The 25,025-nt window shown below is 56.6% G+C and overlaps 2 protein-coding genes across 6 annotated transcripts; one reads left to right on the forward strand and one right to left on the reverse strand.

Annotated features, from left to right (window-relative positions):
- Window positions 1-131: 131 nt before the first annotated feature.
- On the reverse strand, window positions 132-9,964 carry TAF1C (TATA-box binding protein associated factor, RNA polymerase I subunit C). Of its 2 annotated transcripts, NM_001077888.1 has the most exon segments (15): window positions 132-1,710; window positions 1,785-1,922; window positions 1,998-2,172; window positions 2,534-2,677; window positions 2,798-2,933; window positions 3,061-3,132; window positions 3,222-3,339; window positions 3,422-3,538; window positions 3,635-3,873; window positions 4,502-4,575; window positions 4,672-4,761; window positions 4,839-4,936; window positions 5,121-5,202; window positions 6,570-6,778; window positions 9,795-9,934. In NM_001077888.1, coding segments are annotated over 14 exon segments (2,682 nt in total). In that variant the 5' UTR covers window positions 6,708-6,778; window positions 9,795-9,934; the 3' UTR covers window positions 132-649.
- Window positions 9,965-11,507: 1,543 nt separating this feature from the next.
- Window positions 11,508-18,075, forward strand: ADAD2 (adenosine deaminase domain containing 2). Of its 4 annotated transcripts, XM_024978895.2 has the most exons (11): window positions 11,508-11,838; window positions 11,932-12,075; window positions 15,456-15,608; window positions 15,943-15,990; window positions 16,082-16,207; window positions 16,292-16,442; window positions 16,523-16,690; window positions 16,794-17,023; window positions 17,113-17,356; window positions 17,588-17,708; window positions 17,791-18,072. In XM_024978895.2, exons 1-11 carry the CDS (start codon window positions 11,523-11,525, stop codon window positions 17,893-17,895), a joined length of 1,806 nt encoding a protein of 601 aa, XP_024834663.1. In that variant the 5' UTR covers window positions 11,508-11,522; the 3' UTR covers window positions 17,896-18,072. The 4 variants fall into 4 exon arrangements, with proteins under 4 accessions (XP_024834663.1, XP_024834661.1, XP_024834662.1 ...); XM_024978893.2 differs by having other exon boundaries at window positions 17,588-18,075; XM_024978894.2 differs by having other exon boundaries at window positions 16,082-16,442.
- Window positions 18,076-25,025: the final 6,950 nt, after the last annotated feature.

Raw genomic sequence — 25,025 nt, forward strand, 5'->3', positions numbered from 1 at the left:
ATTTCTCCACAGCAGAAGCAGGCTCTTGTCTGGGGCCACAGAGCCACGGAGGGTGAGAACCTAACACTGAGCGTGGAAAGCCATGGAAGGGGACACGGCCAGCCTAAGAAAGTCCATCATTCAACACCAGGCTCAGTCATGGGTTTATTCAACCCCTAACATGGGTCCAAAGTGCCTCCCTCTCCACGTTAGACTGTGCTAGGAACCGCATCGCACAGACACTGACCACAAAGCACCGCTGACACCCAGTGAGCGCGGGCTAGCTGGGGAGCTCATTTCACCGTCACCCACAGCGCCAAGCAGCTGGGGCTCTGGTCCCGAGGTCACTGGGGGCCCAAGCGCGCCTGCAGCCCCTGCCTTCAGCATGACACTGTTAGCTGGAAGGGATCCCAGCGACACCGACCTTCAGGACAGGGCTGCCAGAGCTCCACCACGTGCCCCGAGACTGTGACCTACGGGAGAAATGACTATTTTGCTGTTCTCCTTCCCCTGACGTTGCTCCAGACTGCTTCCAAGCGTCTCCCGCTCACGAAGGCATTCCAGAAGCAGGTCTGCCCCATGGGGACTGTTCTCTGATTCCCGTTTCAACCACGAAAGACGCAGCTTATCAAGGATGGCAGGCTCCTGGAGCTGGCAACCTCCCCAGGCCTCAGAAGCCCATGCGGGGCTTTTTCCGGAGCCGCTGAGAGCCAGAGCGTGTGGCCAGAAAGCTGGGGGTCTGGGAGGAGGGCGGGGTGGCACCCTCCGGGGTGTCCCCTCGGGGCAGCTGCTGGACTATGCCATCCCGGGGAGTGTGAGGCCTGGAGGGCGTGGCCCGGACACTTGGGGTCTGGGAGGAGAGCAGGGTGGTGCCCTCTGGGGTGTCCCCTCGGGGCAGCTGCTGGACCGTGCAGTCTTGGGGGGCGTGCTGCCTGGAGGGCGTGGCCCGGACGCTGGGGGTCTGGGAGGAGAGCGCAGAGGCCCCTCCTGGGGTGTCCGTGCGGAGCGGCAGCTCAGCCATGTAGTCCCGGAGGGTCTGCTGCCGCTCTGAGGGGACGCCCTGGGCCCAGGGCTCCTGGGTGAGCTCCTGGGAGGGCGGGGTCCTCGGGGGCTGGGGCCTGGCCTCGGGCAGTGTATGGTCTGGGCTGGGCGCGGGGCTGGCGGCGTCTGAGAGGTCCACACGGCCGCTGAGGGAGGAGAAGGTGCTGGACAGCTGAGTCCGGCGCTTGTGCCGCTTGGGCTGCTTCCCGGGCCCCGCGCGGCTGCCCCGCTGCCTCTCCCACCAGGCCGCTGCCCCGAACTCCCAGGCTGCCTCCAGACGCTCACTGAGCTCATCCTCGGGGCCAGGTTCGGGGGCGGGGGGCCGCTCCTCCGTGGGGAGCAAGCCCAGGTCCCTCCGCTGTAGGAGCCGCCCCTGGGCCATGGCCCTGCGGAAACCCTCGGGCACCGGCCCCTCCACCTTCTGAGGCTCGAAGCCACCCAGCAGCCGGCGGTGGGAGAAGGTGGGTGCTGCCCACACCGAGGGAGTCAGGGGCACCTCCAGCAGGGCCTCCAGCCACCGGCTGCAGCAGGCAGTGGCCTGGGGTGTCCAGGAAGCTGCGGGGGCACGAGCATTGGGCCCGGGGTCTGCCCGGAGGTGGAGGCGCTGGTGGAAAACATCTCCGGCCGCGGAAAGCTGGAAGAGCGACAGCACTGGTGTGGAGGCGGGGGGCGGGATGGCAGCAGCCAGACCTGGGGACGGAAGGACAGTGACCAGGCGGCCTGGCGGGGGCGTGGCTCCCCACCCGCCCCAGCCCCCAACACACCTACGGTGGGTGCTTTCAGACGCTCCTGCAGCCGCCGGTGACTCTTGGGCTCCAGCAGGGGGAAGGCCGAGAGGGAGTCGCTCCTGGTGGGGAGAGACTGGGGGAGCCCCACCAGGCGGGGTGTGGAGGCCCCCACTCCTGGAGGAGGGACAGGTAGCTGAGGCCCCGTCCAGGTCCGCCCTGCCCGCCCCCCTGCCCGGCCTGGCCCCTCACCTGCGAGGTGCAACAGCTGCAGCTCCCCACCCTGGCTGGCCAGGAGCAGCGGCTGGGGGAGGCCTGGGCGCGGTGGCGGCAGCAGCCGGGCCAGCAGGGGTGCAGAGCGGAGGCCATGGTTCCACTTGAGCAGGGGCACCAAGGGGAGGCGCTCATCCACCAGGTAGAGGGAGAACTGGCAGAAAACGAGGATGAGACCGACGGGACGGGACAGGTCTCTCTGGGCTGGCCCCTTCCAGAGCTCCACGTGGTTTTCAGAGTAGCCCGGCTTTGCGCAGGAGGTGTCTCCCCAGCAGGCGTCCCTTGTCTTGACGGCCCCGCTGGGAGAGGGGCTTTCATAGCCTTCCCCACCTTGCCCGAGGCTGGCACACAAGCCCAGACACCCAGGAGCGCCAGGGTGCTGAGAGGGAGGGGAGGGGTGGGGCCAGACCTCTTCCCCCTCTGCCCCTCCCCATCCCTGGCTGCATCCAGGGCCCTGTGACCTGTGTCTCCAGTGACCTGAGACAGGGCAGGGTGGAGAGAAGAGGTGAGCCCACCTGGGTACAGATGAGGTGGAGCATGGGGTGCAGAGACTCTGGGCCGAGATCCCCCAGGTGCTGGGTGAGCAGGACCCGCTCTCCTTTCTGGCACGACGCCTCTGCCCCTCCACGAAAAAGCAGCAGACCGCAGCCCGGCGGGCCCTGGGGGACACGCTGGGTCAGCTCTCCCACAGTCCGCCGTGGGTCCAACTGGCCGGGGCCTTGCTGGCCCTGCAGCTTGTCACGCCCACTGGCAGAGGTCCCCGCGCCCCGTGCCCTCACCTGAGTGTCCACCATCTTCACTCCGGTGCGGTCACCCACCGTCAGCACTCGAGGGTGGGCGGTGAAGTCTGCCCAGCGCCAGGAAGAAGGGTCCCGGAACACCAGGGTCTCGGGGTCCTTGTAGATTTGCCGCAGCCTTGGGGAGATAGGCCAGCCGTGGTGGGGGGACAGGCTGAGGGGGAGGACTGGGCACCCTGGCCGGGTCCCGGCCGGGTTCTGGGGGGCCCGTGTTGGAGTGGGGGTTTCTGTGGCAGGGGCCTTACCCGTCTTCAGCGCTCCACAGACAGACGACTCCGGAGCGGCTGCAGATGACCAGCTCTCCGGGCAGGTGAGGGCTGCAGGGCACATGCGTGAGGAACGCCAGGCCACTCCTTCTCCCAAGCCTACCTCCGTGCACACTGCCTCCTCCCCGTAAGCCCCTCACCTGAGGCTGATCCCTGTGGCCCCCTTGTCCACCTGCAGCACCTGGAGAGGGGCTGGCTGCCCCTGCGTGCTGACCTTCCACAGGCCACAGTGGTGGTCAGAGCGGACAGCCAGCAAAGCTGGAGGAGGGAGAGGGTCAGGGTGAGGGTCAGGGTCAGCAGCAGGTCAGTGAGCAGCCAAGGGAGGCGTCCACAGGCTTACCTTCTCCCTGCACGCTGCGGGTCACCACCTGCCGGACGGGTCCCCGGAGCTGGATACGGCCAGGGTCGCTGAGAACCTGGGGCTCGCTCTCTGGGGTCAGACTGACCTTCTGGAAACCTGGGCATCTTGCTAAGGACACGTTCACAAGCTACGGCCGCTCGAGGCCCACAACTCCCTGCCCGTTCCTGGCCTGTGCTCAGCAAGGTAGGATACACAGTGTGTCCATGGCACCGCCCACGGGGTAGACCAGCTGCCCGGCCCCGGGGGTCCTGCCAGGCACCCAGGCCAGCGCGCCCCCAGTGCAGGCATCATCCAGGAGCAGCCGCTCCCAGCGCAGGGCCAGCTCCTCGTGCAGCAGCTCTCCCAGGAGGCTCGCCACCGACGTGCTCAGGATCGGGGCCCCAAGGATGGAGAACCGGCGCTGGCGCTGGCTGAGGTAAGCCCAGGGACAGCTGGGGTGAAAGGACGGCGGGACGGTCAGGCCGGCCCGGGGGGGCCCAGTGCAGCGGACGCGTGCTTAAATCAACCTGGAACTCCTTCCTCTGCGAGAGCACCCCACCCTATTCCTGTGCTACAGTCATATGACCCAGGCCTGGGCACTTGGGAGTCACCCCAGCCACAGTGATCAGCTCACGCCTGGCATGACACCCAAGCCAAGCCAAACTGAGCCAAGCACACCCTTCCTGGGACTTCTGCTGGTGCCTCAGGAAGGCCACTAGCCCTCTCCCTGGAATCAGTGGCCTCTCCCTGGAATCAAACCACATTGCTGCCACCTGGAGACAGTCTGCCTAGGAACTCAGCCAAGCAGAGGCTAGTGGGTGAGAAGGTGAAGGGTCAAGGCAAAGCCCTGTGACGCCTGACGCCTGGACACAGCCATGTCTGCGCTCCATGAGCTTGCAGTCCTTCTGCCCCTGCACTGCTAGCACAGCCGCGATTTGTATGAGGAAGAGTGTGGCTCGTGCTCGCACTGGGGAGGGTGGAAGCAAATGTTGATGGGAACCAGCATCCTGGCCTGGATCCTTCCAGAGCCCCACCACCAGCTAGGCCTACCCAACCCATCCTCTCTCACTAGCCACTTGCCCCCAGGGCTGGTGTCCACCGAGGTCCTGGTGTAGCCTCTTCACACTGACCACTGTCTTCGTCTTAGAGCGGCTCTGTGTGGAAAGGCCTCGTCAAGCTCACATGCCCTAGGGCCCACCCCGATGGGAAGTGGGGCGCCTCCCCCCTCCTGGCCAGCCAGGGTTACTCACATGTGCTCCTTCCAGTTTGAAATTCTCCAGCAGTAGCCTCCCCAGGGGTGCAAAGGCTATGTCTCCGTGGTTCCACAAGAACCGGCTGATCTGCAGGAGGAGAGGAGGCCGGGTCAGGAGGCATAGCCCCGGGCCCACGGCACTGTCCACCGGGCAGGCCCGCGCACCTGCTCAGTAACATCCAGCACGGCTCGGGGATGTCTCCGGAACTGGTAGCCTCCCCGGAAAAGCAGATCTTTGGCAGTCAGGCCGGGGTCCCAGGGATCTGAGGGAAGAGGGAGGCTGGGAAGGGACTGAAATGGAACCAGGTATCCCAGTGCCCAGAGGTGCCAAGGACCCTGCTGGGTGGAAGGAATCGGCAGGGGGTGTGGGGGGAAGGCCTCAGGGCAGGAGCTGCGGAAGAAGCAGTGAGTGGGAGCAGCTCGGGGCCCCCAGCCCAAGCTCCTTACCGGGACCAGGAGGCAGCAAGGGCAGGGGCCCAGGCATGTCCGGCTCCCAGAGCAGAGCCTTGGCCACGTGCGGCGCGCTGTCCTGAGGAAACACAACCACAGCCATGATGCAACAGTGAGCGAGCACCCAGGCCAGGCCCTGTCATCAGCTTTTGTCTCTTCTTAACTCCTTCAGTCCTCACCAGGCCTGCCAAGCTGGTCACTGTCACTAATGATGAAGAAAATGGGAGGAGAGGGGAGGCCGTCCCTGGTCCCGGGCAGCAGCCAGAAAAGAGAAGGGCTGGGATCTGAACCCAGGCAGCCTGACTCCAGTCTGTGCTTCCCAGCTCCAGGCTGCACTGCTCTCGGAGGACTGCCCGGCCTTCACTAGCCGGTCCGGATCTCACCCTCATGTCACTTACACTCGGGAGACCGTGCAGGCGCCCACAGGCTCTAACGCTCCCCTGCAGGGCTGCTGCTGCTGCTAAGTCACTTCAGTCGTGTCCGACTCTGTGTGACCCCATAGACTGCAGCCCACCAGGCTCTCCCGTCCCTGGGATTCTCCAGGCAAGAACACTGGAGTGGGTTGCCATTTCCTTCTCCAATGCATGAAAGTGAAAAGTGAAAGTGAAGTCGCTCAGTCGTATCCGACTCTTAGGGACCCCATGGATTGCAGCCCACCAGGCTCCTCCATCCATGGGATTTTCCAGGCAAGAGTACTGGAATGGGGTGCCATTGCCTTCTCCGCCCCTGCAGGGCTGGCCTCAGACAACTCAGCTCCACACTCGGGACGGAGAGCAGCAGGTGAGGCTCCTGATGGAAGCCCTTCCTTGTCAAGGGAGCTCCGCCAACCACCCCCACCCCGCCCCCCCAGTGTCTGTCTTAAATTTCTCACCCACGTGCCTCTGCCTGGCGTAACCCTTAGCCAGCCTGTCTCCAAGTGGCAGCCGATGGCTTAGGTGTCCAGGGAAAGAGCAGGTGTCCTTCTTGTCCCAGGAGGTCTCCCCACCCCCTCACCGTGCACTGTACGGCTCCAGCATCCTTTTGGTTTCGCTCAGAGATGTCCACACTTTGAAATGATTTTATCTTCTGGCCTATTCACTTGTCAGTCCCTACTCCACCTAACTGTTCCCCAGGGGCAGGGAGCGCATCTGACTTACTCACTCTGGATCCCCAGGGCCTGATAAGGCACCTGGCACACAGTAGGGCTATTCAGTGAGTGTTCATTGAACAAACAGAGGAAGGAGAAGGCGGGGGGAGAGGGAGCCAGGAAGGAGGCTGAACCGTCTGTGCATGGTAGGGCGCCCTAGGTCCCCAAAGGACGGGATTCTGGTTGAGCCTGGGTCTTAGTAGATTTGTACCAAAGCCCCCCACCCTGCACTCCTGCCAACTGGTGTGACCTCTAGGATGGGGGTGCCAAACGATGCCCCCCCCACCCCGAGCCACCAAGGCTCTCCCTGCCATCCTCACCTGAGAGCCTTGGGGTGAGGACGCCGGGAGGGTCAGCGCGTCTCTCCAGCTGCACATGAACGACAGGTCGGGGACATCGCTCTGACCAAGGGGGCCAGTCATGAACAACGAGGGTGGGAGGGAGCTGGGGAAGTCCATCTTGAAAACAGGAGCCACCGTCACCCTGGCCTTCCTCAGAGATCTGAATTGGACAGCGGCTTCCGGGGCTCCTGGGAGAGTGAAGAGTGTCTTAAGAGGAGGATAATCTCTTTGGGGAAGCAGATAACGAAGAACAAATGAATATGTTGCCGAATGCCCAAGAATAGTAGGTGCTATACCAAAACCAAGCAACCCGCCAGGAGGGACGGGGTGGCAGGGCCTGAGGGTGTGCTTTTTAGCATCCATAGCTTCATGAAGGTGGTGTTTGGCACACACAGAGCCTAATGAGAGAGACAAACATGCCATCTACTGGAAAGAGGGTGCTGGGCAGAATGAACAGCAAGAGCAAGAGTCCTGGAGCAGGAAGTATGTGAGAAGCAACTGGGCAGCCATGGGAAGAACTAGGGGGTGAGTGATGGGGGCCGAAGTTAGAAGGTGGCTGGTGGGGGTCAGCTTCCATCACGCTCTCACGTATTACATTATAATTACACAGGTCCTACCTAGAAGACAAGCCCCACACTCTAGGCTACACTCTCAAGACAAACTCAAGTTCCCCAAAGCCAGAGTTGTCTGCCTTCCCACTGTCAAGTACAGTACCTTCCAACAAAAAGGAACCAACTGTGTATTGAATAATAATGTTTATGTCAAAGGGCTTTGGTGACTGCAGCCATGAAATTCAAAGATCCCTGCTCCTTGGAAAGGGACGCTATGACAAACCTAGACTGTATTAAAAAGCAGAGACATCACTTTGCCAACAAAGGTCCATATAGTCAAAGTTTGGTTTTTTTCAGTAGTCATGTATGGATGTGAGAGTTGGACCAAAAAGAAGCCTGAGTGCTGAAGAACTGATGCTTTCAAACTGTGGTGTGGGAGAAGATTCTTCAGAGTCCCTTGGACTGCAGGTAGATCAAACCAGTCAATCCTAAAGGAAATCAACCCTAAATATTCACTGGAAGGACTGAAGCTGAAATTGCAATACTTTGGCCACCTGATGCAAAGAGCCGCCTCATTGGAAAAGACTAAAGCTGGGAAAGATTGAAGGCAGGAGGAGAAGAGGGTGGCAGAGGATGAGATGGTTAGATAGCATCACTGACTCAAGGGACATGAACTTGAGCAAACTCCAAAAAATAGTGACGGACAGGGAAGTCTGGTGTGCTGCAGTCTGTAGGGTCACAAAGAGTGTGAACAACAACAACAAAATAAGCAGCTTTTTGTTTAATAAAGGATAAAATAATATCCTGTATTAGCTGCAAAAATAAGAGCAGTTCTCACTTACCGAGTGCCAGCATCTGCCGACATGGTACTACAAGTTTTATTCTCCTGCCCCTAGTATGGAGGTCAGGAAACAGGCTGGGAAAGAGCAACTTGCCCAAGGCTAATAGTGCGATCCTCTGGCCGCTCCAAAACCCCAGGTCTGAACCACTACTCTCCCTGCATCCAGAAGCAAGCACCAGCCTCAGAGCCTGAGGATGCAAAACCTTTCCCCTTAGAGCTACCACTGCACGTATCCATTTATTTTGTAACTTCTATACACCCAGGTACTCTGAGCGCCTCCCAAAGTGCTCACCACACAGTAAATGTTGGTAGATGGTAAAGAATCTCCCTGCAATGCAGAAGACTGAGGTTTGATTCTTGCATAGGAAGAGCCCCTGGAGAAGGGAATGGCAACCCTCTGGAGTATTCTTGCCTGGAGAATTCCATGGACAGAGGAGCCTGGCAGGTTATAGTCCATGGGGTCACGAAGAGTTGGACACAACTAAGTAACCAGCACTTTCACTTTTCAAACGAGGGACTTGCCCTGTGGTCCAGTGTCTAAGACACCTCACTCCCAATGCAGAGGGCCCAGGTTCGACTCCTGGTCAAGGAACTAGATCCCACATGCTTCAACTAAGAGTTCAAATGCCACAACTAAAGATTCTGAGTGCCACAACTAAGCCCCAGTGCAGTCATGTAAATAAATAAATAATTAAAAAAAAAAAAAAAACCTGTCAAAAGAATGTGTTTCTCAGGGCACGGGTCAGCCTCATTCTAATTGTGGTTTATATGCCTTCTCTCTTCTTCGGGACTGCTCCCTGGGACAGGAACTGGATCTGATTCATTTCTGACCCCCTGGCATCTGATTGTTGCTGTCTTTCTCCTCCATCACAGGAGAGGACAGTGGTGGGAATGCGTCTTTTCACCACAGGACCTTTTCACACTCTCTCTCCACTAAAAATGAACACCATTGCTCTTCCTACCCACCTATAAACTCTGCTCCCATCCTTCAGATTTTGAGTCAGGAAGCCTCTCCTGGTTCCCCCAGCCCTGTCCCACATCACCCTGCATCCCTCCTCTGGAGCACGCATTGCGATGTGTGATAAGATATTTAAAGGTAAAGCTATGTGATTCCAAACTGCTCTGAGAGTCCCCATGGGGAAGGGACTTTATCCCCAGTGCCTGCCTTATTTACTACGTGATGCATAGGAAAGCCTGGCGCGCTGCATGCAGTCCATGGGGTCGCAAAGAGTCGGACACGACGGAGCGACTGAACTGAACTCAAATCAGTACGTAAAAGCTGAAGGCACAAATCCAAGAATAAGGAACTAGACAGTCTCAAACAAACGCAGGGAGGCTGAGAGAGCTGGTGGAGCCCACGACATCAGAGAAGCCCCGAGACAAGACAGCCTCGACTTCCCGCCCTCGTCTCTCCCGGACTCTAATTTAGACCTCCGGTTTCCTCGTGTCTGCACGAACGCCGGGTACGGCAATAGGTGCGCCTGCCGGGGGATGGGAGAGGGGCTCGGGGAGGCCCTTCCCTTCAGACCTCTACTCGCCCACGTCCTCCCCATCCGCCTCTTTCCACTCCACGTCGAGGCCCCAGAATTTCAACCCAAGAACAGCAGGCATCTCGCACCAAGCGCTGTGTGCCAGACAGTTGTTGCTACGATGCTTTACAACGGCTTGATGCTCCCCGCTCCATGAGCCAGCGGCTGCTCACCTACTCTGCAAAGGTTGGGCGACTCGTCCCAAAGCCACACAGTTTGGAGCCTGTGTACGGGAGCAGGAGGACCCGCCCCTCCGTCCCGTCGGGGCGGCGCGCGCACTTACGTGATCCCGTCGCGCCGTGCTCCTCGGGGAAACCGACCTCAGCGTGACGCTTGCCTGACCCTCGTGCCACGAGGGAGCCCCAAGGCGGAACCCTAGCTCTCGAGCCCTCAACTCGACAGCCGCACAGAAGCGATGAACCGCCTCCCCGGGCTGGGCTGGAAATGCTTCCTGGAAGACAGGAAGTCCCGCCTCCCAGCCCGGCCTCAGGGGCGCTCCAGAGCGACACCTCCCGGGCGGAGGAGTGCAGACGGAGCCTCGGGCACTGGAAATTAAGTAAAAGGAAATTAAAAGTGAAGTCACTCAGCCGTGTCCGACTCTTTACGACCCCATGGACTGAAGCCCGCCAGGCTCCTCTGTCCATGGGATTCTCCAGGCGAGACTACTGGAGTGGGTTGCCATGGTCTCCTCCAGGGGATCTTCCTGACCCAGGGATCGTACCTGCGTCTTTTGCAACTCCTGCATTGCAGGCAGATTCTTTACCGTGAGCCACCAGGGAAGTCCTCAGAATTGTCTTTCTTGAGGTCAATCCTTGAACCGTTTGGGAGATTGATTGCTCCACATCTGCTCTTCCAAGTCAAATGTTAACAGGTGCTACCAACTGTTTCTCTATTGCTTTAGTGTCCACATTGCCCCCGTCCTGGCTCGTGTTCAGATCCGAAGGTAGCAAGCAGCAGCAGCAGTAGCAACAGTAACAAAACTTACAGACCATAAACTCAGTAACTGGTCACATTTTCCCAGTCACTGGCTCCTCAAGACTGTTAAAATTTCCATCTCTTTCAAGCAACTGTGTTGCATGGTAGCGAGCCATATGTAAATTGTCTTCATCCTTAACTTTATTTTTGTTATTTCTCCTTCATCGCTAGACCCTCATTTTTAAGAATTGCTATCTTGACATGTTTTTACAAACCAATCCAGATTCACTTCTGAGGAAAAAAAAAAAAGCAGGGGTGGGGTGGGGAGGGCAGGATATCAAATGACTAATTTTAGCTAGAGCCCACGTGGAACACTTACAGTTGGCTTCAGGAAGGCTTAAGGTGAACAGATTTTAAATGTAGGCCCTAGTACTTTGGCCACCTCATGCGAAGAGTTGACTCATTGGAAAAGACTCTGATGCTGGGAGAGATTGGGGGCAGGAGGAGAAGGGGACGACAGAGGATGAGATGGCTGGATGGCATCGCTGACTCGATGGACGTGAGTCTCAGTGAACTCCGGGAGTTGGTAATGGACAGGGAGGCCTGGCGTGCTGCGATTCATGGGGTCGCAAAGAGTCGGACACGACTGAGCGACTGATCTGAACGAGTCTGTGAGGCTGCTACAAATGAAAACACCATCACTTACAGAATGAGCACCTCCCATCCTCCTCTAGACTCAGCTGCTTAAGCAGCTGGGGAGGGGAGGCTGGCAAAATGGGGAGTGCAGGGCATCCTTGGACGGCAGCAGGGGTGAGGTGCTGAACTTGGGTCCCCAGACTCCTCCCCTGGTCTTTGTTTCCCGAATACCACGCAAGCAAGCGCAGAGAAGAACATGATAGGAGGGCCCTGTCTTCCACCCTCAGCTTACACCCGGAGCCCCGCCCTTGTAGTAAGGTGGTTGGCCAGGTGGCCACTTAGTCCACATCCAGGCTCTGGCTGCCTGGGAGACTGGCCTTCCCATTGGCTGGGCATACTGTCCTGCTACAGTTTTATGGGCTCTCATTGGCTACGAGTGAGGTGGGAGGCGGAGCTCACCATGCGCCGACAGTTGTACCACGTTCTCCCCACGTGGGCGCTCGCTCTGGCGTGTAAAAGGGCGCGGGTGGCGCCAGAACGTGCCCACTGTCCCCTCCAGCCCTCGAGTCCAGCCATGGCTTCACAGGCCAGCGCAGCTCTGGGCACTGATGACAGTGTCCGCAGGAAGCCCCGTCTGGCAGCATCACTGCAGATAAGCCCAGGGTCCAGCCCCTGGAAGCCCTCGGCCAGTCTGGGCCAAGAGCCTGCGCCCGCCCCCAACGCAGACAATGATGAACCGGGCGGGCAGCTCCAGGCCTCGGCGGCGGCTGGGGATGGTGAGGCCTGGGTGGGGGCAGGGATGGGGAGCTGGGGGCGGCTGGGCACAAGAAGGATGGGGAGGTCCCTGAGGGTCGCTGTACCACCCGCAGGGCCCGCCGGGGACTTCCCGAAGATTACCAGACATCGGGGCCTGCAGCTCAAAGACCCGCCACTGGGCCAGGCCGTGGCCTCACTTACTCAGTACGCGGCCAATCTGGGTGTCTCCCTGATATTTCGAGAAAGCCAAACAGCAGGTGAGGCCCAGGGGGCTGGGATGGCAGCATGCCCTGGGCTGTTCTCAAGTGAAGCCAGGAAGACTGAGTTGGGCCTGAGCCTGGGGCCCGATGTAGGCCTGTTGTGAGCAGCATGGTGCCAGGGGCACTAGGTACCCCAGATTTCTAACTAGCAGGTGAAGGGGGCCAAATCTGAAGCTCAGGTTGGTTAAAGGACCTGCCTCAAGCTACCCAGCCTTTCAGCAGGCTTTTTTGAAGGTCCATTATATACAATTACAGTTGCCATGCCAGCGTTGGAGAGGAGGTGCCTAAGTGAGGGCCAGCCCACCCCAACTCAAAGAGGTTATCAGATACAGTTTAATGATGGCAACACTGTATACAGGTGTAATGGTTACAGGCCTCTTCCTGAAACCACCAAGATCAATCACCAGGTCCCTCCTAGACTCAGATTCCCAACTTTCAGCCAGAACATTTCCTGCTTCTAAGAACTTTTGGGAGCATTTGTAAAACTTCCTAGGAGAACCTCAAACTGAACAACTCAAAACGAGATAATGTATTTAAAAAAAAAATCTACCTGGGATTTGTTTTAATCAGGTATGTTAAGACAGCAGACGTGAGAGTGCTTGTCACGAAGGGGTAAGTATGGATTCCTAGAAACAGGAGGCACAGATGGCCATGCAGGGCTGTGCAGGAAAGGATGGGGTGGCCAGGAGGAAAAGGAGGGGGGCAGGCACAGCCCAGGGCATTAACTGGGTTTTCTTGGGAAAGAATGGTTGGAGCAGGGTACCTATGCAGAGTGAGATTAGGATTGATGAAAGCAAGACACTGGATAAGTTTAGGGGTTATGGGGTGGTTCCTAGCTGCCTAGTACCTGGCCTCAGGGGTGATTTAGGGCATGGGGAATGTTGGCTTGTCAGAGAGTTCTGTGGTTGGGGCGTGAGCTCTGGATTGGTTGGGTTTTATATGAAAGAGTGAGCTCGCAGAGAAGTGGTTTGCTGTGTCGAGGAATTAGCTAGTCCTGGGAGGGATGGTTTCTCCAGAATTAAACCCCCAACTGCCAGAGCATCAAGAATACAGAAAATAGGGACTTCCCTTGTGGTCCAGTGACTGAGACTCTGAGCTCCCTTGCCGGGGGCCCGGATTTGATCCCTGGTTGGGAAACTAGATCCCACATGCTATAATTAAGACTTCGCATGCTGCAACTAAAAAAAAAAAGGAGGAAATCAATTCAATACCAGTGATGACAGCTAACATTCATGAGTTCTGGGGGACAGACCAAGTGTTATTTGAAGGTCTGCAGACACATTAACTCATTGAGTCCTCACAAGTATTCCTCAAGAAAGGCAGATACCATTACCACCGCTTTACAGATGGAAAGACTGAGGCCAGAGAGGCTGAAGCTGCCAGGGGGCAGTCTGGTTTCAGAGCCTGAGCCGAACCACTGAGTAATATTGCCACTCCCTTCCGCCTAAGGTCCCTCTTTCCACTGTCGACGTGGGTAGGCATTTTTTGTCATTTCTATTCTTCATTTTGGTAAATTTTCAAAGAATAGTATAAAAGAGCTCCCATAAACTCTTCACCCAGATTCTCCAGTTAACATTTGTCATATTTTGTATTTCTCTCTCTATATATATATTTATATATAAATATCCACATTAATTTGTTTTGAACAATCTGAAGGCTTAATTACCCCTTAAACATTTCAACATGTATTTTCTAAGATCAAGGGTATAGTATTATATAATTGCAGCACAAGGATCAAATTCTGGAAACTTAACAAGTGACGCTATGCACTATACAGTCCATGGAATTCTCCAGGCCAGAATACTGGAGTAGGTAGCCTTTCTCCAGGGGATCTTCCCAACCCAGGGATTGAACCCAGGTCTCCCGCATTGCAAGTGGATTCTTCACCACCTGAGCCACAAGGGAAGCCCAGTAATGCTGGAGTGGGTAGCCTATCCCTTCTCCAGCGGATCTTTCTGGCCCAGGAATAGAACCAGGGTCTCCTGCATTGCAGGCAGATTCTTTACCAGCTGAGCTATCGGGGAAGCCTATTGATATAATACCATTACTTAGTTACCAAGTTCAAATTTTGCTACTTGTCACAGTGATGGGCATTTTTTTTTCCAATCCAGCACGATTTATTACATCAGCCTGTTTAACCTCTTTTTATCTGAAACAGTTGCTCAGGCTGTCTTTGGCTTCAGGACAGTGATGATTTTGAAGGATAAGGTCTGGTTATTCTATAGAAAGTTGTCCGTTTGGGTTTGTCTGTTTCCTCAGGATTGGGTTCAAGTGATGCATAACCAGCGGAGGCATCTGTGGCAACCTCGTGTCTGTGGCATGCATCCTGCCAGGGGGCCTGAGATCTTACTCTACCCCTGGGGTGTCAGCTCGGGGGGCCTGATCAAGGTGCCTTCACTTCCCTCCGGGTGTGTCATCAGTCGTCCAAGCAGGGCATCTTGAGGTGGTGTGAGCATCCTATTCCCTAGAACTGCATCCCCGCCATGGTTGTAGCATCCTTTGATGATTGTGGCCAGAGCTGGTTATTACCGCACTGGCTGCCAGAGAGTCCTGATGCCACCCTTCCTTCTGCATCTCCCAGCTGGCATTCTTTTGTAAATATCTATTTGGCTGCCTTGAGTCTTAGTTGTAGTACGTGGGGTCTTCATTGACACATGTGGGGTCTTTTGTGGCCGGTGGGCTCAGTAGCCGTGGCTCAGTAGTTTCCCCAAGGCATGTGGGATCTTACTTCCCTGACTAGGGATTGAACCCACCTCCCCTGCATTGGAAGGCAGATTCTTAACCACCGGACGGCCAGGGAAGTCTCCCTAACTGGCATTCTTGTTGCTCTTTTACAGTAGGTGAATCTCCACGCTAGGGAGGGGTACTGAAATTCGGGTTCTCTTCAAAAGGAACAGACAGCCCTTTTAGGAGACAATTTAGCAGCAGGTAACAGCAAATACTGTGAATAGAAATAAATATATGCCCTTTGACCAACTGATCCCTGTTCTAGGATTTTCATCTGTCTCTATTGTGTCCTAAGTAACACCTGGAGTGGTCATGTTTGGAAGACGAGCTTCATGTAGAGAAGAAATAGAGCAGTGTGTCTGAGAGGGGACGGGACCTTCCTCCTGGAGACAGTGCAGCCCTGGATCTAGGTCCTGACAGCACCTGGGGTCGCTGTCCACCTGCCCCCATTGTCCCCTCTGTACAATGGGGTCACAGAGACCTATTTCAGAGGGGCTGGTGTGGATCTGTGAGCGGGCATGGACAGAGCTCAGCAGGCTGTCTGCCCGTCATTCTGGTCATCCTTGCTGGCAGGTGTCGTGGTCCTGCTAGGAAGCGCCCGGGACAAGGATGAAGCGCACAGTACCACTTCTCAGCTTCTCCTTCCCCAGATCCCTGCTCGCCCTTCTCTGTGTCCGTGGAGCTGGATGGGGTGGTCTGCCCCCCAGGCACCGCCAACAGTAAGCTGGAGGCCAAGCAGCAGGCGGCTCTCTCTGCCCTCCACTACATCCGGCGTCAGCTGGAGGGCCCAGCCGCAGGGGCAGGTAACCCAGGGCGTGGAGGGGGCGGGAACACACGTGTGCCTGGGGTGAGTTGCTGCAGAGACCATCCGGGCACCAGGACCCGGCCTGCAGGGAGCTGGGGGTGGAGACGTGAGCAGACCCCTGCCCTAACGTCCTTTGAAGCCCAACCACCCTGGGCCCAGGGACTGCTGGGGGCAGCTGAGGGACTTTTGGCTTCTGGAGGATAACCCGAGCCCCCCACCTCCACCCCCGACACACACCGCTCACTAGTGGGACCTCTTGGATTCCTGAAGGATGGAGGATGGGAGGGCAGTCCCCAGCACCCATGACAGCCCACCCTTTGTCTCTCTTCCAGAGCCCCCAAAGACCCCCAACCAGCCTCCTCTCGCTCCTCTGAGCATAGGTAGGTGAGACCCCAGTGACGCCCACCCCCCCCCCCCAGCATGGGAGGGCATGGCTTGTGAAGCCGCCTCTGCCCCCTCCCTCCCCTGCAGAGAACATTGTGACCCACGAGCAGCGCTGCGCGGCCGTGGTCAGCGCGGGCTTCGACCGCCTGGTGGACGCCAGCTCACCGTACCGGGCCTGCAAGGGAACCGTGGCCGCGGTCATCCTGGAGCGAGGTAGGGCAGCCCTGCCCCTGCCTCCCCGGGAAGGCCCTTGGGCCCCCTGCCTCAGGCCGGTCTTCTCTGCCCCCTTCCCCGCAGAGGTCCCGGGTGCCAGGGGCCACGCCAAGGAGACCTACCAGCTGGTGGCGCTGGGCACCGGTGGTGGCAGCTGCACTGGGTGGCTGGACTTCTCGGGCCGGCAGCTCCACGACTGTCACGGGCTGGTGGTGGCCCGCCGGGCCCTGCTGAGGTGAGGGGTGGAGGGGGGCCCTCTGCCCAGCCCGCCCTGGGGAGACAGGACCACCCCAGCTGCCCCTCCACCGCCCCCAGGTTCTTGTTCCGGCAGCTCCTGCTGGCCACGCAGGGGGGCCCCACGGGCAAGGAGAAGTCCGTGCTGGCCCCCAAGCCAGGGCCTGGTCCCCCCTTCGCCCTCAAGCCCCGGATCTTCCTGCACCTCTACGTTAGCAACACCCCCAAGGGAGCCGCCTACGATATCTAGTATGTGGGGTACCAGGCGAAGGAGAGCCTGGGGGGGCCGCACCCGGGAGCACCACATGGGCCTGGGAGAGGGGCCCTGACCCCCTGCCCCGGTCCTCCACAGCCTCCCTCCGTCCTTGGAGGGCAGCCTCCTGCACGGCCCGCCCCTCCGCCTGCAGGCCCACATCCAGGGGGAGCTGAAGCCCGTGTGCTACGTGGCCCCCGCGCTCCGCGACACCCACGTGGGCTGCCTCTCAGCAAGCGACAAGCTGGCACGCTGGGCCGTCCTGGGGCTGGGGGGGGCCCTACTGGCCCACTTCCTGCCCCCGCTCTACACCACCAGCCTGGTCCTGGGTGAGCCCCGCAGGGCAGGAGGGCAGGGGTGGGCCGTGGGGCGGGGAGGTGGGGGCACAGAGACTCAGACCTTGTCCTGCGCCCCACAGCCGACACCTGCCACGACCCCCCGACCCTGAGCCGGGCCATCCACACCCGGCCCAGCCTCGACAGGCTCGTGGGGCCGGGCCTGCCAGCCCCCTACACCCGGACCACGCTGCACCTCTTTGCAGGGCCCTCGGTGGCCCCCTCCAACCTCACTCCCAACACCTGCCAGGGCCTGAGCCTCAACTGGAGCCTGGGGGACCCTGACATCGAGGTGGTGGATGTGGCCACCGGGCGTGTGAAGGCCGAGTGAGAAGGGCCTAGGGGCTGGCTGGAGGGGGGTCTGACAACCTGGGGGGTGGTCCCCGTCCCCTTGCCTGTGGGGAAAGAAGATGCATCTGGCCACTAGCCTCTTACCAGCAATGTGACCCCCCACCCCAGATGGTCAGGGTGGAGGTGGTGTGAGAGGGTGGCGCGGGCCTGTTGGCTCGGGCCTCCTTTGCCCTCCCCTGATGTTGGGCCCCTTTCTGTCCTTCCCAGTACTGCCCCCGGGCCTCCCTCCCGCCTCTGCAAGGCTGCCTTTCTCCGGGCCTTCCGCCAGGCTGCCCATGCCCTTGGGAAGTCCCACCTGCTGGCCTTGCAGACCTACGAGGCAGCCAAGGTCAGCACCTTCCCACCCCCACAGCCCTCTTTCCCACACTCCCAGCAAGCACCCCCTCTCACCTGCACCCCTCCCGCCGTAGGCTGGGCCCTACCAGGAGGCTCGCCAGCAGCTGTCCGTCCTCCTGGACCAGCAGGGCCTGGGGGCCTGGCCCTCCAAACCGCTGGTGGGAAAATTCAAAAATTGAAGCAGAGCTCCAGGGGCTGAGGTCCTGAGCCCAGCGGGACGCCGCTGAAGGAGTACTGATTTGGGGGTGGGGGTGGGGGGGCGTGGGCGGAGCGGGTGCCAGTGCAAGGGTGAAGCCAGGAATGGAGGCGGGGTGGGGTCTGCTGCACACTGGGGGCTTGAATAAAGAAGCTGATTCTGGTGTTCCTGTGTGCTGTTGGCTTTTTGGCAGGGAAGAGGGGAGCCCCAGTCCACACCCTTCAGGTCCTCTGGGTCCTGCAAGAGGTGGGCAGCCCTGGGAGGTGGCAGGGGGCTCATCCCAAGTGGGTCCCACTCTGCCTCTGTGTTACCACAGCTGTCCCACCAGGTGAGGCTGTGATACCTGGAGCCCACATGCTAACTGGGTGGGGGGTGCCAAGCCCGCCTCTCAGGGGTGGGGGTTGTGGGGAGTCTGCAGGAATGTCCAGGCTCCCCAAGGACCTTGGGGGCGGAGGGAGGACAGTGAAGCCTGCCCATGCACATGCCCACCCCCCCACCCTGGTGCTGGGCACACGTCTGCAGGCTGGGCACCTCCCCAGCCTGGGCAGGGGCCCTGGAGCAGAAGCACAGCAGCTTTGAAGTCTGGGGCTAGGGGTGGTGGAGGACCACAGCAGCCTCCCGCCCCACACCCTGTGGCCGGGGCCTCCCTGCTCCCCCAGCAGTTTCAGGATTCAGAACTCCAGACCATTCTCCCCAGTGCGCTGGGAAGCTGGGTCGACATTCCGGGCCAGGCAGGAGCAGACACTGAAGCCCTGGGATAGCATCTGTTCCCTCCAGGCCACCTCCTGACCCCCACGGGTGAAGTGTGTGCGTGCGTGTGTGTGTGTGACCTTGGCGGCCACTTAACCCCGGTTCACTCCAGCGGACTCATCCAGAGAAACACCCGGAAGGCCGGCCCACATGCCTGTTCTCCAGCCCACCTGGCCTCAGGCTGGGCTTCCCCTCTGTCCATCTGCTGGCCCCGTCCTCTCCCTTTCAAGCAGTGCTGCTGCCAGCGAGGGGGCGATGGAGGAAAGAGCTGACAGGCTGGAGCAGGCCCTGCCTGCCCCTCCCCCCGCCCCCCGCCCCCAGGCTTTACAGATGCTGTCACATTAAACCTGCCACCAATGAGGTGGATGCTCTCGCTGCTCCACTTTACTGGTGAGAAAATTCACCAGGTGAAGGTGGGCACCTTCCAGAAGAGCACGCGGGGTTGGGATGGACCTGCGGTTCCCACCCAGGCCCCTGACAACTTCAAGCACCTGGAAGCCCCTGGGCTGCTGCTGGAGTCGATTCTGTGACCTTGGACAGACCCCCAACCTCTTGTATAACGTGGCTGGACAGTGTGTTTCCAAGAGCTCCCTCCTGGCTCTCAGCAGCTCTCCTCTGCTCTTTTCTATAGGCCACGGGGGTGAGAGATGCAGCCTTGGCCCCGGAGAGGAACAGCTGTGGGCTGGAGGGCTTGGGAGGGGGTGAGAAAGGGGCTGGGAGAGGGCAAGAGAGGATGGGGGCTGGGGGAGGCGGGAGCAGCTGCCAAAGGCAGGCTGGTGTTCAGGAACACGCACGAGCAAAGGAAGGACAGTGGGGAGTTTGAACCAGGATGGAGGATCTCAAAAGCCAGACAAGTGCTGATTTTTTTTTCTCTTTAATTGAGAAAACTGAGATTATTTTTTAATACCAGTATTGTTATTTAAGGGCTTCCCTGGTGGCTCAGATGGTAAAAAAAAAAAAAATCTGCCTGCCACTCAGGAAACGCAGGTTCAATCCCTGGGTGGGGAAGATCCCCTGGAAAGGAAATGACAACCCACTCCAGTGTTCGTGCCTGGAAAATTCCATGGACAGCAGAGCCTGGTGGGCTATGGTCCATGGGGTTGCAAAGTGTTGGACATGACTGAGCGACTAACACACTTTATTGTTATTTAAACAGAAAAAAAAAAAAAAAACAGGCTAACTTTGAAATAATGATTTCTTCTTTTTTTTTCAGGGATGAAGAGAATTTTTAAAACACCCAAGCCTATTAATTAGCACATTTATTACACATTGTTTTCCCCTGGAGATCATTTAAATTGATTTACTTTTTGTCCTGTGATGGTGACTACAACCAGATCCCAGCCATTCCCAACTGCAGTTCTATGCAATGAGCCTTTTGATATTCATTAATCACATAATCAGTGGGTAAACAAGTTATTCAAAATGACATTAACTCTGCCGTGTTCTGCCAAGTAAGTAATATTTGTCCCCACATGGCATAAATCTGCTTGTCCAATCCTTCCCTCCCAAGACAGTCCCTGTTACCACATTATTCGCGTGGTTCCTTTGACTCAGCTGATTTATTATTGTAGGGTGATGATGAAGGTTGCTTCTGAAAGGGAGAGCCTGTTAATGTCTTCCTGGCCCAATCCCCCCTGGGTGGAGTTTTGCCAACAACTGCATTTTTGAGCTGGGAGGTGACATAACCCAGCTGGGCACAACACACAAGCCGCCTTTGCCACCACTCCCATCTCCCATCGCCCGCAGCTCCGAGCCCCGGGGTCTGTCCTGGACCCCTGCCCCGTGCTGCCCCTCCCCTTGTGTGGTCTCACCGCTGAGCACGAGTGTGGACCAAGAGGCGAATCGAGGGGCCACTCCACCTTTCCAAGCCTCAGTTTCCCCACCCGGCGAATGAGAGTTGGTCACAGTGGAATGAACTGGGAAGAGAGCCAAGCCTTGTGCCTGGATCTTGGTGGTCATCGGCAGTGGTGGTGGCTGTTATCAGCCCTGGCTGCTCTCAGCTTGTTGTCTCTTTCCATCTCCCTGGCTCCCTGCCCCATGGGGTCTCCCACAAAGAAGATGCCCAACAAACCAGCGTTGAATGGAAAATGAATAAATGATAGAATCTTCTCTTCACAGGAGTGGGTTAGAGCAGGGGTCCCCGACATCCAGGATCTCATGCCTGATGATCTGAGGTGGAGCTGATGTAATAACAATAGAAATAAAGTGCACAATACATGTAATGTGCTTGAATCATCCCCAAACCATCCCCTGTCCCCCATCTGAGGAAAAACTGTCTTCCATGAAATCGATCCCTGGAGCCAGAAAGGTTGGGGACCATTGGGTTAGACAGAAAGAACAGAAACCCTGTTCCAAAATATGGCTCTGGAAGAGGTTTTGAAATTTTCCATTTTACTATGAGCTCTTTTTGTTGTTGTTGTTGCTGACCTGTAGAAGCATTCGAAAAGACCTAGAGAGGGACTTCCCTGCTGGTCTAGGGGCTAAGACTCTGAGCTCCCAATGCAGAGGGCCCAGGTTCAAACCCTGGTCAGGGAACTAGATTCCACATCCTTCAAATAAAAGACCCTGCGTGCCACAGCAAAGACTGAAGATCCTGCAGACTGCAACTGAGACCCAGTGCAGCCAAATAAGTCGATCAGTATTTGAATAATAAAAGACCTAGAGAATGTGGATCAAACCACACCTGAGCTCCTTGTGGATTGTCAGTCATAAGAACCAACAAAGTCTCCTTTTCTTTGTCTGACTGATGAAGTCTGAGTTTCCTGTCCTTGGAAATAAAACATCTCTAACTGATGTTTGTGGATGTGTCCTAAAAATGTACGTGTTTATTCAGATGATCTCCCAAATAAACTGCCTGCCTGTAAATCCTTGCCTCAGGGTCTCCTTCTGGGGGAACCCAAACATCTGGGAGGACCAAGACAGAACTCCTCAGAGCAGGTGCCCCATATGGCTCCTCCCATCACCACTCTGCCCTCTTTCCTCCTAGGCTCTGCTCGTCCTGTTTATTTTTTTTTTGGCTGTGGTGGGTCTTTGTTGCTGCCCACTGGCCTCTCTTTTGGGGGCACACAAGCTTACTTCCTGTGGCATGTGGGATCTTAGTTCCCAGACAGGGATGAAACCCACGTCCCCTGCATTGGAAGGCGGATTCTTAACCACTGGACCACCAGGGAAGTCCCCTGTCCTGTTAGTTTCCTTCTGAACTTATCTGTGGTCTGCCTCCCTCCCCTGATCATCCCCTCCAGCCACATGTCTGGGAGCATCTGTCTTGCTGACAGAACAATGCCTGGCCCAAGGCAGGCATTTAAGAAACAATGCCCTAGAAGCTAACCATTGCCCTTCTGACTTCTGACTTGGCCATGATACAGAGATAGGTGAGCTTGACCCATGCCACCCATCACCCGGGGGACCCTCCCATTTCCTCCTACAGCCCGAGGTCAGCCCGAGGTCAGTCTCTGAGGCTAGACCTGCCCCAACACACCAGAGAAGCCACTTGTCATGTCTCAGTATTGTTTAATGTTTCTCTAGGAGTTGCAGGGGTGGGGGAGCCCCAGAAGCTTAGTTAGGAAGGCGCAGGTGAAATTGCTGAGTTCTCCAGGGGATCTTATTTCAAGCCAGTCATTGACTGAGTACAATGGAAGCCTTTGGAACAGCAAGATTGGCTAATTTTAGCTCAGGGTGCCCAAATTCATTCTTTTTCCTTTTGTCCCGCATACAGGAAAGGTGACTTAGGAAAGTCACGCGCCTTCTCCGTGTGTGACCTGGAGCTGGCAGCCAGGAAGGTGGGGCTGCTCTGGACGGCCTGGGAGCCTCAGAGCCGGTGAGGAGAGCATGTCCCTTTGTTTGTTTTATTTTTAACCAACACTGTGTTCTGGGAGGTGCCCCTTGGTTAGATGTCAAATGATGGATGAGCCCAGTGCTGGGCGAGGGTCAGGAAGCACAGAGCTGCAAGCGCTGCCTGCCAGTCCTGGCTTTGTCACCTCTGACTGTGTGACTTGTCCTATCATATCCCTTCCCTGGGCCTCCGTGTCCACACCCGAGAAAGGGGCAGGTTGGACACAGCGACCGTAAGGATCATTTAGCTCTGAGAATGTGTGCGCCAGGCGGCTCCCAGGCTGGCAGAGTCAGAGGGCGAGGGATGGTCCCCTCCTCCTGGCAGCAGGGGAGAGAGCAGACCTGCTCTGAGCCTTGGGGATGAGGTCACCTGCCAGGCGGACCCTCTCTCCACCTCACCGAGTCGCTGGGTGGTCCTTCTAGCATGTTCTATGGGGGCTGCCTTGGAGCTGGGGTTCTTTTCCTCATTTGAATGCCTTTGGGCTGTTCAGCACTCCCCAGCTCTCTTGTTCCACTCCCCTGCCAGCATTTCCCAGGTCACCTCCCATAATAAAGGGCTCATATGTCACCCCTGGATGTGATTCCCAGAGAATAACACAACTTCTGGCCAGAAAAGCACAGCCTCAATCTAAACATGAAGAGACACAAGGGGATGGGTGCAAAATGAGGCACATTCTGCTGGAAAAGGGCGATGAAACTCACCCTGAATTTCCATGCCATCTATGACAAATGAAAGCTGTGGAAAGATCTGGACTACAGGAAGCTAGAGATAGGACAAGGAAATGCAACATCCAAGCCTACCCTGGACCCTGTCCCAGAGGGGAAAGTCTATAAAGGATATTATTAGGTCAGTCGACAAAGCTGGACCGGACGCTAGATTAGATTAAAATACTGCATCCAGGTTGAATGTGCTGACATTGGTTAACTGCCTCGTGGCTTTATAAGAGAATGTCCTTATTCTTAGGATCTACACAGCAAAGTATTTTGGGTCTCCTTGGGCTCTCCATCTTAAAATGAAGGAGTTGGTTTCCCTCAGAGCTTCTGTCTTTTTATTTGAGGGGAGGAGTTGTAGATTCCTTTGAGAGCCTGATGAAATCATTGGACACTGCACTCTGAAATGCACAAGACGTACACATGCTTTGTTGAGGGTCAACACCAGAGATTTCCAAACCCCTTGTGGAAACTCTTGGCTGGGAACCCTTGGACCCATGGTGTTCTGATAGGCTTTTCAGTTACCATCTTCTTAAGTTCTGAGAGCAAAGTGCCACGATATAGTCATCTGCCCTCAAAGGGTCCAGAAAAGCATCCTACGTATAGATAATAATAAAAAAAAATAGAGCAAATGATATAACAAATGGGGCTAAATGTTTCTTAAAAGGTGTATTGGAGTCTTCTGTGTACTATTTTTGTATTTGCAACTTCTTTTGGTGAGTTTCCCAAATAAAATGTTAAAAAATCAATTGCCCCGTGCCCAGTAACCATTCAACAAGTGAAGCCCATCATGAGCATTTCAACAAGAAGCATAGGGAGAGAGTTTAAGCCCTTAGAGGGAAGTGGGCGGGGGGAGGCTGAGCCGTGCAGCCAGGCACTGGGTGTGAGATGCCCAGGTGGACAGGTAGGAACGTGGTGGGCAGCTTGTGGGCAGAGATCTCCGTGAATTCCTATTCAAACTTGAACTACCTGTGGTTTTTGCTAAGGAAGCAGTTCTGCGGATAGTCAGGGGCCATGGTGAGCGTTTCTTTCTCAGCTCTCTCTCGGTTTCTTACCTGCCTCCACCCCCCATCATATAAACAGTTGCAATGAACTTCCCAGAATCACAGACTGTCCACGCTGGGAGAAAACAACAGTCTCCTCCACCCTATCCATGGGATCAATGAGAGAAAGAAAGCCCAGTGGAATTGATTTCCATGTCCATGTTATACGAAGGGTAAGAGCTGGTGCTCAGAGGCCCCAAGACGACTCTCCTTACCCTGCTCGGGGTACGTGGCAACGTGTTACAATCTTGTTTTGAATAGTTTCTTTGCGGTCTCAAGCACTGTGTCAGATGAACCTAAGAGCTGATATACTATTAACAGAGTGTTCTGCTGGGAGTCAGGATACTCGGATCTAACTAAATGAACCGGCTTTGTGGCCTTGGGTAGGTGGCTTTCCCATTCTGAGCCTTGGTCGCTCCATCTTAAAATGCCGAAGTCGATTTACTTCTTGTCCTTTTTCAGGGGTCATGGATTCCCTCGAGGGTTGATAAATGTCACTGGACCCTTGTTCAAAGCTGTGCATTTTGAGATGTACATAATCTCAAGAGGTTCACAGATACCCCATGGTAACCACCTGCTTAGACTGTCTTCTGATGGGCCTTCCAGTCCTAAAAGCCATGAAAACAGAATCAGTGAGTCAAGCCCCACCTGCTGGATGTTGAAGAATTAACCTATCCATCCTCAAGTCATGTGGGCTCAACTCTGGCTAGAGAGGTGTTGAATCAACATTTTAAAGTTGCCTCTGGGAGCCACATGGAAGTGACTTGAAGCAAAAGGC

The sequence above is a fragment of the Bos taurus genome, chromosome 18 (genome assembly GCF_002263795.3).
Source record: "Bos taurus isolate L1 Dominette 01449 registration number 42190680 breed Hereford chromosome 18, ARS-UCD2.0, whole genome shotgun sequence".
Lineage (NCBI taxonomy): Eukaryota > Metazoa > Chordata > Mammalia > Artiodactyla > Bovidae > Bos > Bos taurus.